The following is a 15092-nucleotide window of genomic DNA, read 5'->3' as shown; positions in this document are numbered from 1 at the left end:
GACATGGTAGACCTGGGGAGAGAGCTGTGGGGAGGGCATGGGGGAGGGATAGACATGGTAGACTTGGGATGAGAGCTGTGGGGAGGGCATGGGGGTGGGATAGACATGGTAGACCTGGGAAAAGAGGCATGGGGAGGGCACCAGGGCAGGATAGACGTGCTCAACCTGGGGGAGAGAGCTGTGGGAGGATAGACATGGTAGATATGAGGAGAGAGCTGTGGGGAGGGCACCGGGGAGGGACAGACATGGTAGACCTGGGGAGAGAGCTGTGGGGAGGGCACTGGGGAGGAATAGACATGGTAGACCTGGGGAGAGAGCTGTGGGGAAGGCACTGGGGTGGGATAGACATGGTAGACTTGGGATGAGAGCTGTGTGAGGGCACAGTGACCATGGTTGTCTCGGTTGACATGGACATGGCTCTATTCCTGCCCTGTTTTATCAGTTCCCTTATATTTATAAACATCTTATGAGTTAACTTTTTTAGAAGATGTGAAGATTTTGAATTCTTGGAAACTATTACAACTTATAGACCCTCAATAATTCAGATAGTGGCTTTGCTTGAATGTGAATGTTAAAATAATTAGTGACCTTTGAAGAGCTGAATAACAGGAAATATTTTAATTTTTTGTAATCATATTTGAAAAAGCATAAAATAGATCAGGCATTATTATTTTCTTGGAGACTGAATCTTAGATTTTAAGTTTCACACCAGGAGCAAGGAATTAATTTCAAGAAATATTATCTTACTACTAAGTTTACATAACTACAGGCAGAACTCTCTCAAACTAATTTCTTCTTCATGTTCTGTGATTTCCAATTAGTGATGCTATCTAAAAAGCATTTCCACTTCTATTCCGATAGGAAACTCACTTTTGTTCCTTGGTCATTCCAAATTGTACTTGAGCTCAAATCCCAAAAGCTTCCTAGTAGATGTGATCCTTCTCTTCTCTAAATTTCTACAATTAGTTTATCAGTACGTAGGACTGGGCGATGGAGGCATCATAGATTGATAAAAACAATCTGAGCTTTGTAGTCAGATACTTTCTAGCTATGTGACTTTGGACACATTACTTAATTTCCATGATTATAAATTTCCTTATCTTTAAGTGGGGTAAATATCCATCCTGCAGGGCTGGATATGCTAAGCATTTTGAGGACTTAGCAAATGGTAGGCCTTTATAAGTGACAATTATATATTTATTATTTCTGCCAACTGACATATCTCATTTAATATGAGATATTATATTATATTAACTTTTACTTTTCCCGTGTTTAGTATTTCATTTATTTATATGTTTTCTCCCGAACTGTATGTCGTGATAATTATGTCTTTGGATATTCCAAAACACAATTTACATATTATAAGTGCTCAAAAATCATTCATTCGTCCATTGACTTCTACTTGTGTTTGAATGTGCTGGGTAAAAGGACACGAAGATGGATGAGACATATCCCTTTCTTGGGTAGTTTTTAACTTTCTACTATAGTGGTGTTTTCAAAGTTGGATGATAAAATTTAGGTCTATGCATTTGCTTCATTTACCAAATACTTTTTCGTATAGATCACTGTCTGCAGAACAAGCATCAGCAGTAAGAGTGGTCTAGGGAGGGACTGGCAGGTGCTGCCCCTGCCAAGCCCTTGTTAAAGATAGCTCTATTTCCTGATAGCCCAGCCTCCTGCTGTGTGAGTGCTGAGTTGTTGAACATCAGACTGAGACTATTCTGGAAGGAGGAGGCGCAGGGGAGGGGTCAACATGCCTTTCTTTATCAGGTCTAGCTATCACTGCCAAAATCTCAGAAATTCACTAGAACACCCCCAGACGATACTGTGGCTTTGAAGTTCAATATACAACGTAAGTTTTTTTTTTTTTTTTTGAGATGGAGTCTCAAGCTATCCCCCTCGGTAGAGTGCCGTGGCATCACAGCTCACAGCAACCTCCAACTCCTGGGCTCAAGCGAGTCTCCTGCCTCAGCCTCCCAAGCAGCTGGGACTACAGGCACCCGCCACAACGCCTGGCCATTTTTTGGTTGCAGCCATTATTGTTGTTTGGTGGGCCTGGGCTGGGGATTCGAACCCGCCACCTTAGGTGTATGTGGCTGGCGCCTTAGCCGCTTGAGCCACAGGTGCTGAGCCCAATGTAAGTTTTTTTGACCATTAAGGTTGAATATGTTAAAGTTTCTAAATGGGAAAATTGCTTAATTAAACTTAACATTGTTATTAAAATGCTGTCATTTAAAAGTTAATCCCTTTGTTCAGAAATAGTTCTTTACAAAAAGAAAATATAAACCCTATCTATTTTAATTTTAAATTTAAATGTACTTCAAAACTCTAACATCAGCAGCAATTTATATACTTTCTTTTAAGTTGTAGAAGTATTTATTCCTATTTTTGTTCAAAGTTAACCTTGCTAAACACTAAAATCCAACATACTAGATTAAAACAAAGTGCTCCAATTGAAAAACAAAAAAAGCTCTATCTGCCTTACTTTCTCTTTGAGCAAAATAGATTTTCAAGAGATATCTCAGTCAAGGGATTAATGTCTTTAATGTGAAAAAAGTCCAACAAGTTGATAAAATGTCAAAAATCCCAATGCAAAATTTGATAAATGCTAAGAATAAGCAATTCTCAGGAAAGAAAATTTAAAAGGTGAAGGGAATACAAATTAAAACAGATAACTCCTTATCTTTAATTGGCAAGTATTTAAAAATAACATATCCAATTTTGATAAGAACGTAAGAAAAGGCCTTCTCATGCATTGCTGTGTATGAGAAATTTCAGTGTAAATGTTACAACATTTCAAGGAAGAATTGTTTTTTTTTTTTAGGGATAGAGTCTTACTTTATTGCCCTCAGTAGAGTGCTGTGATGTCAGAGCTCACAGCAACCTCCTCCAAATCTTGGGCTTAGGTGATTCTCTTGCCTCAGCCTCCTGAGTAGCTGGGACTACAGACACCAGCCACAATGCCTGGCTATTTCTTTTGTTGTTGCAGTTTGGTCGGGGCCGGTGCTCTACCCACTGAGCCATAGGCGCTGCTATCTATCTATCTATCTATCTATCTATCTATCTATATATATTTTTTTTTTTTTTGAGGAAGATATTACCCATGCTAGAGTCTAGTGGTATCAGCCTCGTTTGCAGAAACCTCAAACTTCTGGGCTCAGAAAATCCCCTCCTGCCTCAGCCAGCCTCCAAAATAACTGGGACTGGCTAATTTTTTTTTTTTTTACTAGAGATGGGTCTCACTGTTGCTCAGCCCAGCTTTGAACTCCTGAGTGTAAGCAATCCTCCCACTTCAGACTCTCAGAGTGCTAGGATTACAGGAGTAAGCCAGCATGCAGGGCCAATACTTTTTAAATTATTAAATACATATATTCTTTGACCTAGAAAGCTTACCTATAGAAATAAAAAACCTGGTATAAGACTATCCAAGGATATACACATAATAAAATTTTTTTGTTTTTGTAGTAACCATAAACTAGAAATAATTTATGCAGCAGTAAGATAAGTGATTGAATAAATTATAGAATATGTCTAAGTTAAAATATCATGCGACTATAAAAAATAATTTTAAAATAATATTCACTGATTTCGGGAGAGATTCAGGCTATATTGGAAGAAAGAAATTTACTGAGGGATGTATGTAGGAATTATTTTAATAACCCTTGCTTTCTGTGTATAGATAATGTATACATATATTTTTCCTGTCATATATTTATATTAACAAGGAGGAAAGTGTGAAAGGGTATGTGTTAGCATTGGTTATAATAGGAAGCTGAGATGGTGACCTCTTCTTTTCAATTTTGTTTTATTTTGTTCATTGCCATGAATGTATGTTAGCTTTTAGTAAAAAGTTGAAAATTTAAATAAGAAAGAATCAACTGCACAACTAAATGAATTATTAGAGCTTATTAAGTATTTGCATGAGGAAAATATGGTTCATAGGTTTACTGTTGCCTCCTGTAATACTACTGAAATTTTAAGACATCATTGCTTAGAGTGAAAAAAAGATTCAAGTTTACACTATCATAAAAGTCTCCAGATTTGGATTTAACTGGTTAGACACATTGTTGGTAAGCCAATTTCCTATAGTGCCAAAGGCAGAAAAAAATAAGCAAATGCAGCAGTCAGCCCTAGGTCTGAATTTTTCCCTCCTCTTTTCCATTTGTTAATATATTTTATCCCTTTAATTTAGTCTTCCATTCCAGATTATAAGTCCCATCTCTTCCCTGTACAATCAACTCTTAATCCATATGTTCAGAAACAGACTACTTTTCCACTTCCCCTGTGGGTTCTCTGTCTTAATTCCAAGCTGATCAGCACATGGCTGTCCCTGAGCACCTGATCCAGGTGGGATTCAAGGACCTGGAAATGCTTCTCAGACTGTGAAGAGAGTAGGAATTTCCTGTTTGCTCAGTCCAGCTACTGTTGTACATTTGGTTATAAGTTAAAATTATTCTGTAGAAGGTTAGAATGAGTATGTCAATTCAGTTAAGATATGCCAACAAAGCTAATGATAGAATTAATATTCATTTGATTTATTATGAACATTGTACAAGTTACTTTTAGAACATTCTCTGCATCTATTGGCTGCTTTATTTCTTGGCCAGATTCAAATTCCTAGAATAGGTTTTTTTGTTTCTTTGTTTTGTTTTTCCAATGCTTTCATTAGGCAAAACTCTTTGGAATGCCTTTAACAGAATTAAAAATCATCCATTCACTTACTTGAATTCCAAAAGGTCCATTTCGTGGCGATAATCCCCCTGGACCATCTTTAAATTTGAGGTTTGCTCAGAACTGGCAGTCTCTATCTTTCCTAAGAGCTGCATTACCTAATGAAAGTACAAGAGGGAGCTTTTTTGGTGTGAATGAAACCACCAGTATTTGCATTAATTATACTTTATTCCTAAAAGAAGCCCCCAAACAGACTGGAGCCTCCAGCATAACAGCATTGGTAAATGATTTTTTTAATTGAATATGAGTCACAGTAATAGTTACACTGTCTTCTGGGAATGAATAACGGGAGTGTTCCGTTCTCCTGTCTGTAATATTCTTTTTGATCAAGAGCTACCCAGTGACACAACAAAAACACACTACTGCCAGTAATTTAATTTGCTGATTTTATTATTGTTTTACTTTCTGTCTCCCACTTACAACGTAAGCCACTATATCCTACCACCACCATATCCAGCACATATCAGGTGACCAATGGTAAATGCTCAATAAAAGCTTATTTCTTCACTAAGTCAGAAAAACATACCTGACTGGCCTAAGGTTATGTGTCGGGGTTTTCCAGATAGTATTCTGATATAAGCACAAGTGAAGCCCAAGTGAAGTGACATAAAGATAGGAAAAAAAAAAAAAATTCCAGTTCTGGCATTTAAGATTTGAGTATCTTCCACATTGCTGGAAGCATTGAAAAAGTTTCTTTAGGCAAAAGAACTAGAATAACAAATAAATAAAAACCATTTAACCATGGCTGAATTAATCACTGCTAAGGAGAATGAGACCACATGATTAGCTTTGCTCAAACAGAATTTGCTGCTCAGTGTGGTTGGTTATAGGGAGGAGAGCAGGTATTTAATAAAATCTGAGTTCACTTGGAAAATAAAGATATGAATAATGTAAGGATGTGAAAGAATAAATGTGGGGTGGGCACCTACAGATCTATTTACAGGACACACACTTAAAACAGGCTAAAGGCAGAAATGTTAAAATATTGCAATAGGCAAATATGTTCCTAGACAGGCAAAGAAAAAGAAAGCAGCCAGAGCAATATTAATGTTAGATAAAATGTCATTTAAGGCAAAATATGTTGAAAAATGAGACAAATATGGTCATATTTACAGATGAAGAGTAAAAACTGCAGTGAGAAATAGAGGACTTTGAGCTAAGATGCAGCAGCGTTTTAGGATAAATTAATAGAGATAATATATTAGAGATTTTAAATGACTTTCCTTGACTTTTTACTGGTCAAGTATGTAAAGTGCTGGAAGATATGAAAAACAAATTAACTGAATAAAGTTGTACACCAAACCGTGTAGCTGGCCAGCACCACTCGCTCGCTCGCCCCCAGACTCCCCGAGCATTTCCAGTAGCTAAGCACAGGAGTGACGCTAAGGAAAATGTCAGGTTATTCCAAAAGGAAGAAAAGCACAGGCTTTTCTCCAACTTCACTGCACTAAAACTAGAAAAAGAAAAATATAAAGACACAAAAATCCACTCGCTTGAAGAAAAACAACAATTAAAAACCCTACTCTTTTAATTCTAGTGCTTCACTTGAAAATGTGCCTCTCGGATATCCTCCTACAAGGGGCACGATGGGCCAGGGCCCTGACTGCTGTGCTCAAAAGCCTTCCCCTGTGTCCGGGCCATGCTTCCCATAGTCTGCTGCTGGCCAGTGTCTGAATTGTATTCCTTCCATGAGTGATTTTGGTTCGATGAACCAAGGAACTTGATGGAATGATCTTAGGATGGCATCTCACCCTAAGGCCTTCTTTTCTCATGTTTTTCATAGGAACCAGACCTGTGTCACAATCTGAAGACTGTCCCTGTGTCATCTAGCTCCCTCCTCATTTTTCCTTAAGTTTTCCCCTCAATGAACTCTTGCACACCTAATTCCTTTATGACATTTATTTCTTGAAAGATCTAGACTAACTTAAGTGTCAAAATCAACACTACAGTTACAATTTACTCAGGAAAGATCATAAAAATATCACATATCAAAAGGACAGAACCAAATCTATAATCGGAGGTAAATTTCTGGCATTAAATATTTTCATAATTATGCAAGAAAGATTTAAGCTATGTAGCCATATCACAAAGTTAAAAAGAGAGTAACAAACTTAACCAAAGGGAAGCAGGATGAAGAAATTGATAAACTGTGGGAGGCAGTATGGCTCCAGAGAGGTGTCCATGCCCTGATCCTGGAACCTGAGAACATTGGTGTTTCAGGGATTCTCAGCTGTAATTAGGAGTGCAGACCTGAACATAGGGAGAGTAGGCTGGGTCATCCACATGAACTTAGTTTAACCCTGCGAGCTCTGAACACAGAGAACTTTCTCCAGCTGGCCTGAGAGGTGTAGCAGGGGGTGAAATTAGAGTGGCTGGAAGCAGGAGATGTAACTGGACCCGCCATTGCCAGAGTGGCCATGTAGAAAACATACGAAGGAGGACAGGCAGCCTCTGGAACAGAGACCACCCCCCAGTTGGCAGCCAGCGAAAATCTCAGTCCCACAACCCCAAGAAACTGAACTCTACCAAAAGCATGAATGAGCCTGGAAGAGGATTCATCCCCAAAGCCTCCTGAAGGAACAGAGTTCTGCAGAAACCTTGATGCCTGCCTTGTAAGACCCTGAGCACGGGGCCAGTCTTGCTCCCTCCCAACTTTTGACCTGTAGCAATGAGGAAAATGTATGAGAAAAATACATTTGTGTTGTTTTAGACCACCATGTTTGTGGTAATATATTACAGTGGTAATGGAAAACTAATGCACAAACTTTTAAAAATTAATAAGAAACAAAAAAGTTATGGGATTGATAGGTAAATCCAAGGGCTGTTTCTTTGAAAAGGTAATAGACAAAGTTTTTTTACTCTAAATGTGAAAAAAAGGGAGAAAACATAAATATTAAAATAGCCATAAATATCTATGAGCCAAACAATATAGCAGGAACTTTCTCAAAACTGAAATCATAGTTGAAATGGAAGCCCAATAATTATAGGAGACTTTAATTCACCTCTCTCAATCTAAGACAAAAGCAGCAAATCAAAAAATAAGGTAAGGGTAAGAGATTTAACCAGTGAGTTATTTCTTATAGATATTGACTTAACTTTGTACCCTAAAAATATAGAATATACATTTTTTAGAACATGCACAAAAATTGGCTATCTAGCCATCAAAACAAAACAAAAAATCCCTCAAAATTTTCAAAAACTAAAACTGGTATATACAAAAAATATAACTTACATTATTTTTAGTTGAAACTAAAAATGAATACAGGTAGAACAAAACAAAAAGTCTTTAACTAAGAGGGTAGAAAGAAACTCCTTTTGTTTAAGAGAAAATGCAATATTCAATTAGAATTTCTAGGAAACAACAAGATTACTATATATCAAACCTTAGGGAGTATAAGGAGAAAAAAATAAAGGAATGATCAGGGGAAATTCAGTCATAAATACTTACATCAGTAAAAAAGAGAAAGAGTACAAACACACATGGTTTAAAAGGTTTGGAAATGAACAAAAGACACCACAGGCAAGGAAAATATTGATAAAAATACAAGATGAATTTGGTGAGTTGGAAAAGAATAGAAGCAGAACTAACAATACAAAAGAATATAGGTTCATATTGAACAGTTAGTACAATTGTTTAGGCACAAGTAACTGAATCAAGGGGAAAAAGAGCAGAAGCATAAATACACAGAATAATAAAATGGTAAGAGGAAATAAAAGTAGAAGGAATTAAAACTATCTTAAAAGTATTTTTCACTACTTTCCACAAATAAATTTCAAAATCTGAAGGAAATAGGCATTTTTTCCAGGAAAAAGTAATGTACTAAAGCTAACCTCTGAAGAGATAGAAGGTTTAAGCAGACCAATTTTCACATAAAAATTTAAACCAAGATATCAAAGGCTCCCTCTAATACCAACCATCAGGCTCAAAGGTACCAAATCCCTAAAGAACAGATACTTTAGTAATCTTCAAACTGTTTCAGTGTGTAGAAAAAGGAAATTTTCAAATTATTTTTATGAAGTCAGTGCAATGTTGATTCTAAAGTCTAAAAAAGTTACACAAGACATAGGTCAATCTTATTTTTAGGCATTTATGCAAAATTCTTGAGTAAAATATCAGCAAATATAATTCACCAGCACAAATACTTCATAATCAATGCAACACATTTTAGAAAAGGAAGTATGGTTTAACAATAGAAAATGTATTATATAAATAATTATGCTAGCATAACAGAAGAAAACTGACATCATTTTCTTCATAAATGCTGAAAAGGCATTTGAAAAAATTCAGTAATAATTCCAGATTTTTAAAAAATTTAATAAAATAGGAACAGTTGGATACTAAACATGCCTAATGAGGAATCTTACTTCCTCATCATAAGGAAAACACTGGGACTATTTCTGTTAAAGTTATGAACAAGACTGGATGCCCACCATTCTCACACTATGTACTATTTAACAATGTCTATTAAAGCAATTAGAAAAGAAAGATTGTGTTTATGAAAATAGAAAAAGATAAGGTAAAACTATAATCATTTAAAAATTATATGATTTTGTGCCTGCAGACAAACAAATACAAAATTACTGTAATCAAGAAAATTTACTCTTTATAGAGCAGGAAATCAATCCAATGTTCATAGTATACAAATAACAACTCATTAGTAGGGATAATGAAATTCCTATATAACAAACTAAAAAGAAAAAAGACAACAAAATCTTGAAATACAAGAAATGATACTAAATCTACACGAGGAGAATTTGAAAACCTGCCTGACGGACATAAAGTCAACCCAGAAGAAACAGGAAGCACACTGTGTTCCTGCATAGGTCACTCAGCATCGTGACCGCGTCAATTCTAAAGTTAATTTGTAAACTTAACATGATTTCAATCAACATTTAAATAGAGTGGATTTGGGGATTTATTTTCTGGAACTAAATTTAAATTAGTTAATTAGTAAAATGATTTAAATTTAAAATCATATACAGTACCAAACTATTACCAGAAAACAGAAAAAATAATGGAAAGAACCAACTTTTCCAGGTATTAAAAATATCATAAGGATTTGATAAGTAAAACAATAACTAAAATTCATCTTATATTAGGATGAATATAAGAATATTTTATATTAGGAAAAACTCCAAATAGATCAAAGATTTAAGTGTGAACAATGAAACTATCAATGTGCTAGAGGAAATACGACCAGTTTCAAGCCTCAGTGCAGGGAAGCTCTTTCTGTGACTTAAAATTCCAGGAGCCACAAAAGATGTAATAAATTCAGCTACAAATACAGAATGTGTGCATGTCAAAAGTCAAAAGACCAATGACAAACTGGGAAAATGTACCTATGGCTCACATCAGAGAGAAAGGACCCTTATCTTTAACATTTAATAAACTCCTAGAAATAGAGAAGAAAAAGAAAAATAGCCCAGTAGAGAAATGGACAAAAGGCATGAAGAGACAGTTCATCAAATGAGAAATACAAATAACCCTTAAGTATGTGAAAAATGCTGAATCTCTCTCATAGTAAGACAAATTAAAACAGAAAGATTCTGTCTTTTCCCTATAAGAATGGCAAAATTCAAAAGTTGAGCAGCACTGCATTTGATGAGGCAATGGGGATACAGGACATTTTACATACAGTACAGCCTCCACAGTCGACCACCTCCCTACATTGACCACTCCCTTAAGTTGACCTAATTTTCTTTGTTTCTTTTTCTTTTTTTTTGAGACAGAGCCTCAAGCTGTCCCATTGGGTAGAGTGCTATGGCATCACAGCTCACAGCAACCTCCAACTCCTGGGCTCAAGTGAGTCTCCTGCCTCAGCCTCCCAAGTAGCTGGGATCACAGGCACCTGCCACAGTGCCCAGTTGTTTTTTGGTTGCAGCCATCATTGTTGTTTGGCGGGCCTGGGCTGGATTTGAACCTGCCACCTTAGGTGTATGTGGCTGGCGCCTTACCCACTTGAGCCACAGGTGCCTAGCCAAGTTGACCTAATTTTCATAGGCCAGACATGCACCACATGTGTGGATCAGTACAGCATGCCTGGTTCCTTATGTTGACCACCTCCATATGGTAACCAGTTTGTTACAGTCCCCTGGGTGTTTGATTTACAGAGAATCTAGTGTATTTCTCGTGGTTATGCAATAAGGTAAAAACTCTATAGAAAGCAATTGGAAGATCTTTCAAAATAAGAATCACGTGGCTTGGCTCCTGTAGCTCAGTGGTCAGGGTGCCGGCCACATACACCAAGGCTGGAGGGTTCAAAACCCACCCGGGCCTGCTAAACAACAATGACAACTGTAACAAAAAATAGCCAGGCATTGTGGTGGGCACCTGTAGTCCCAGCTACTTGGGAGGCTGAGACAAGAGAATCGCTTAAGCCCAAGAGTTTGAGGTTGCTGTGAACTGTGACACCACGGCATTCTACCGAAAGTAACATTGTGAGACTCTGTCTCAAAAAAAAAAAAAAAAAAAATTAGAATCACATGAAGCTTTTGATCCAGGAATCTCACTTCTGGGTATATATACTACAGACATATCTGTACCTATACAAAATAATGTAAGTGTGAGGTTATTCATTGCAGCATTACTTGAAGGAATGAAGTACTTGTTAAATGACTTATTACATATCAAAGAAGAGTATGTAGTTTTCAAAAAGAACTGAGAAAGCTCTCCATGTCTTGATATGGAAAGATCTCCAGTATATAGTTAGTGCATGTGATATGCTATCTTTTGAGTAATGTGAGAAAATAAGAATATGTATTTTCATTTGCTTGTACCTGCATAAAGGCATACTGAAAGGATTCACAACAGACAATAAAAATTGTTACTTGTGAAGGTCATGAAAAATATGATGGATGGTGATGGGGGTGGGGGTGAAAATTTTCAATGCAGGCAGAATGGGTCCAAAGATCCTATTTTAAACCACATATATTAATTACCTTAAAAATCAGTGAGCAGAGAAAGAGAGTTATAGTCTAATGTTATTTTTGAACTGAGATGTGAAATCAAATCCTGAACTACTATATAGCTTTCATTACAGAATGCAAGAATGTTTCAGCATTGGGAAATGTATTAACTCATTCGAAGGCCAAAGAAGTAAATAAATATTTAGGACAAAGAACAACCAATATGGTTAGGGAGTTAGTGATATCTAAAAGGCATTTAATAAAATTAAATGTTCAGTCCTAATAAAAACTAAGTCAGAATCAATGGATACTTTCTTCCATGATTATAAATATTTCAACATCCAACAGCAAACAACAAAGACACTCTCAGTGTAATCAGGAACCAGATAAGCTGCCTTCTATGACACTTTTATTTTGCTCAAGGCCTTAAGAGAAAGTGATACAAGATTTTAAATTAGAAAACAAGACATGGGGTCAGAGACGAGATTAAGAAGGAAATTACCAAATTTTTGGAACAAAATGATAATGAAGACATGAATTATCAGAACCTCTGGGATACTGCAAAGGCAGTCCTAAGAAGGAAATTTATAGCACTGCAAGCCTTCCTCAAGAGATTGGAAAGAGAGGAAGTTAACAACTTAATGGGACATCTCAAACAGCTGGAAAAGGAAGAACATTCCAATCCCAACTCCAGCAAAAGAAAAGAAATAACCAAAATTAGAGCAGAATTAAATGAAATTGAAAACAGAAGGATTATACAACAGATCAATTAATCAAAAAGTTGGTTTTTTGAAAAGGTGAATAAAATAGATAAACCTTTGGCTAACCTAACCAGGGAAAAAAAGAATAAAATCTCTAATTTAATCAATCAGAAATGGTAATGATGAAATAACAACAGACTCCTCAGAAATTCAAAAAATCCTTAATGAATATTACAAGAAACTTTATTCTCAGAAATATGAAAATCTGAAGGAAATCAACCAATACTTGGAAGCACGCCACCTTCCAAGACTTAGCCAGAATGAAGTGGAAATGTTGAACAGACCTATATCAAGTTCTGAAATAGCATCAACAATACAAAATCTCCATAAAAAGAAAAGCCTGGGACCAGATGGCTTCACATCAGAATTCTACCAAACCTTTAAAGAGGAACTAGTTACCTATATTACTCTACCTTTTCTAAAATATAGAAAAAGAAGAAATACCACCCAACACATTCTATGAAGCAAACATCACCTTGATCTCCAAACCAGGAAAAGACCCAACAAGAAAAGAAAATTATAGACCAATATCACTAGTGAATATTGATGCAAAAATATTCAACAAGATCCTAACACACAGATTCCAGCAACACATCAAAGAAATTATACACCATGACCAAGTGGGTTTTATCCCAGTGTCTAAAGGCTGGTTCAATATATATAAATCTATAAATATAATTCATCACATAAACAAATTAAAAAACAAAGACCATATGATTCTCTCAATTGATACAGAAAAAGCTTTTGATAATATCCAGCATCCCTTTATGATCGGAACACTTAAGGAAAGTGGTATAGAAGGGACATTTCTTAAACTGATAGAGGCCATCAGCCAATATTGTAAACCCACAGCCAATATTGTATTGAATTGAGTTAAACTGAAATCATTTCCACTCAGATCAGGAACCAGGCAAGGTTGCCCATTGTCCCCACTGCTTTTTAACATTGTAATGAAAGTCTTAGCCATCACAATTAGGCAAGAAAAGGTGATCAAGAGTATCCATATAAGGTCAGAAGAGATAAAAATTTCACTCTTCACAGATGGTATGATTGTATATCTGGAAGACAGCAGGGATTCCACTACAAAACTCTTAGAAGTGATCAAGGAATACAGCAGCGTCTCAGGCTACAAAATCAACACTCATAAATTGGTAGCCTTTATATATACCAACAGCAGCCAAGCTGAAAAAGCAGTTAAGGACTCTATTCCGTTCACAGTAGCGACAAAAATGGTGAAATATTATTGGGAGTTTACCTAACAAAGGACGTGAGAGATCTCTATAAAGAGAACTATGAAACACTAAGAAAAGAAATAGTTGAAGATATTAACAAATGAAAAAACATACCATGCTCATGGCTGGAAAGAATTAACATTGTTAAAACGTCCATACTACCCAAAGCAATATACAATTTTAATGCAATCCCTATTCAAGCTCCATTGTCATACTTTAAAGATCTAGAAAAAATATTACTTCGTTTTATATGGAATCAGAAAAAAACCTCAAATAGCCATGACATGACTCAAAAATAAAAACAAAGCGGGAGGAATTATGCTACAGACCCCAGACTATACTATAAATCGATAGTGATCAAAACAGCATGGTATTGGCACAAAAACAGAGATGTAGATGTATGGAACAGAATAGAGAACCAAGAGATGAATCCAGCCACTTACCATTATTTGATCTTTGACAAGCCAATTAAAAACATTGAGTGGGGAAAAGATTCCCTATTTAACGAATGGTGCTGGGTGAACTGGCTGGTGACCTGTAGAAGACTGAAATTGGACCCACACCTCTCACCATTAACTAAGATAGATTCTCACTGAATTAAAGATTTAAACTTAAGACATGAAAGTATAAAAATACTAGAAGAAAGTGCAGGGAAAACTCTTGAAGAAATTGGCCTGGGCGAATATTTTATGAGGAGGACCGCCTGGGCAACTGAAGCAACATCAAAAATACACTATTGGGATCTGATCAAGCTAAAAAGCTTCTGCACAGCCAAGAACACCATAAGTAAAGCAAACAGCCCTCAGAATGGGAGATGATATTTGCAGGTTATGTCTCTGACAAAGGTTTAATAACCAGAATCCACAAAGAACCCAAATGTATTAGCAAGAAAAGAACAAGTGATCCCATCTTAGAGTGGGCAAGGGACTTGAAGAGAAACTTCTCTGAAGAAGACAGGTTCACAGCCTATAGACATACGAAAAAATGCTCATAATCCTTAATCATCAGAGAAATGCAAATCCAAACTACTTTGAGATATCATGTAACTCCAGTAAGATTAGTCAGTCCACATCACAAAATCCCAAAACCAGAGATGTTGGTGTAGATGTGGAGAAAAGGAAACACTTCTACACTGCTGGTGGGACTGCAAACTAATACATTCCTTTTGGAAAGATGTTTGGAGAACACTTAGAGATCTAAAAGTAGACCTGCCATTTGATCCTACAATTCCTCTACTAGGTATTGTATATATCCAGAAGACCAAAAATCACATTATAACAAAGATATATGTACCAGAATGTTTATTGCAGCCCAAATCATAATTACTAAGTCATGGAAGAAGCCCAAGTGCCTGTCGACCCATAAATAGATCTATAAATTGTGGTATATGTAGACCATGGAATATTATGCAGCCTTAAAGAAAGATGGAGACTTTACCTCTTATATGTTTACATGGATGGAG

General features: G+C 36.2%; 1 protein-coding gene across 1 annotated transcript in view; it reads right to left on the bottom strand.

The window, feature by feature from the left end:
* FAM81B (family with sequence similarity 81 member B) overlaps window positions 1-15092 on the bottom strand; it is a 70038-nt gene that overhangs the window by 9129 nt on the left and 45817 nt on the right. Inside the window, 1 exon segment of the mRNA XM_003785983.3 lies at window positions 4723-4829. Coding sequence (XP_003786031.3) covers window positions 4723-4829 — 107 coding nt within the window.

This window comes from Otolemur garnettii, unplaced genomic scaffold (assembly GCF_000181295.1).
Source record: "Otolemur garnettii isolate 467f Iridium unplaced genomic scaffold, OtoGar3 scaffold00017, whole genome shotgun sequence".
Taxonomy (NCBI): Eukaryota; Metazoa; Chordata; class Mammalia; order Primates; family Galagidae; genus Otolemur; species Otolemur garnettii.
Note: the sequence above shows the minus strand (reverse complement) of the source record. Positions and strands in the feature narration are given on the sequence as shown.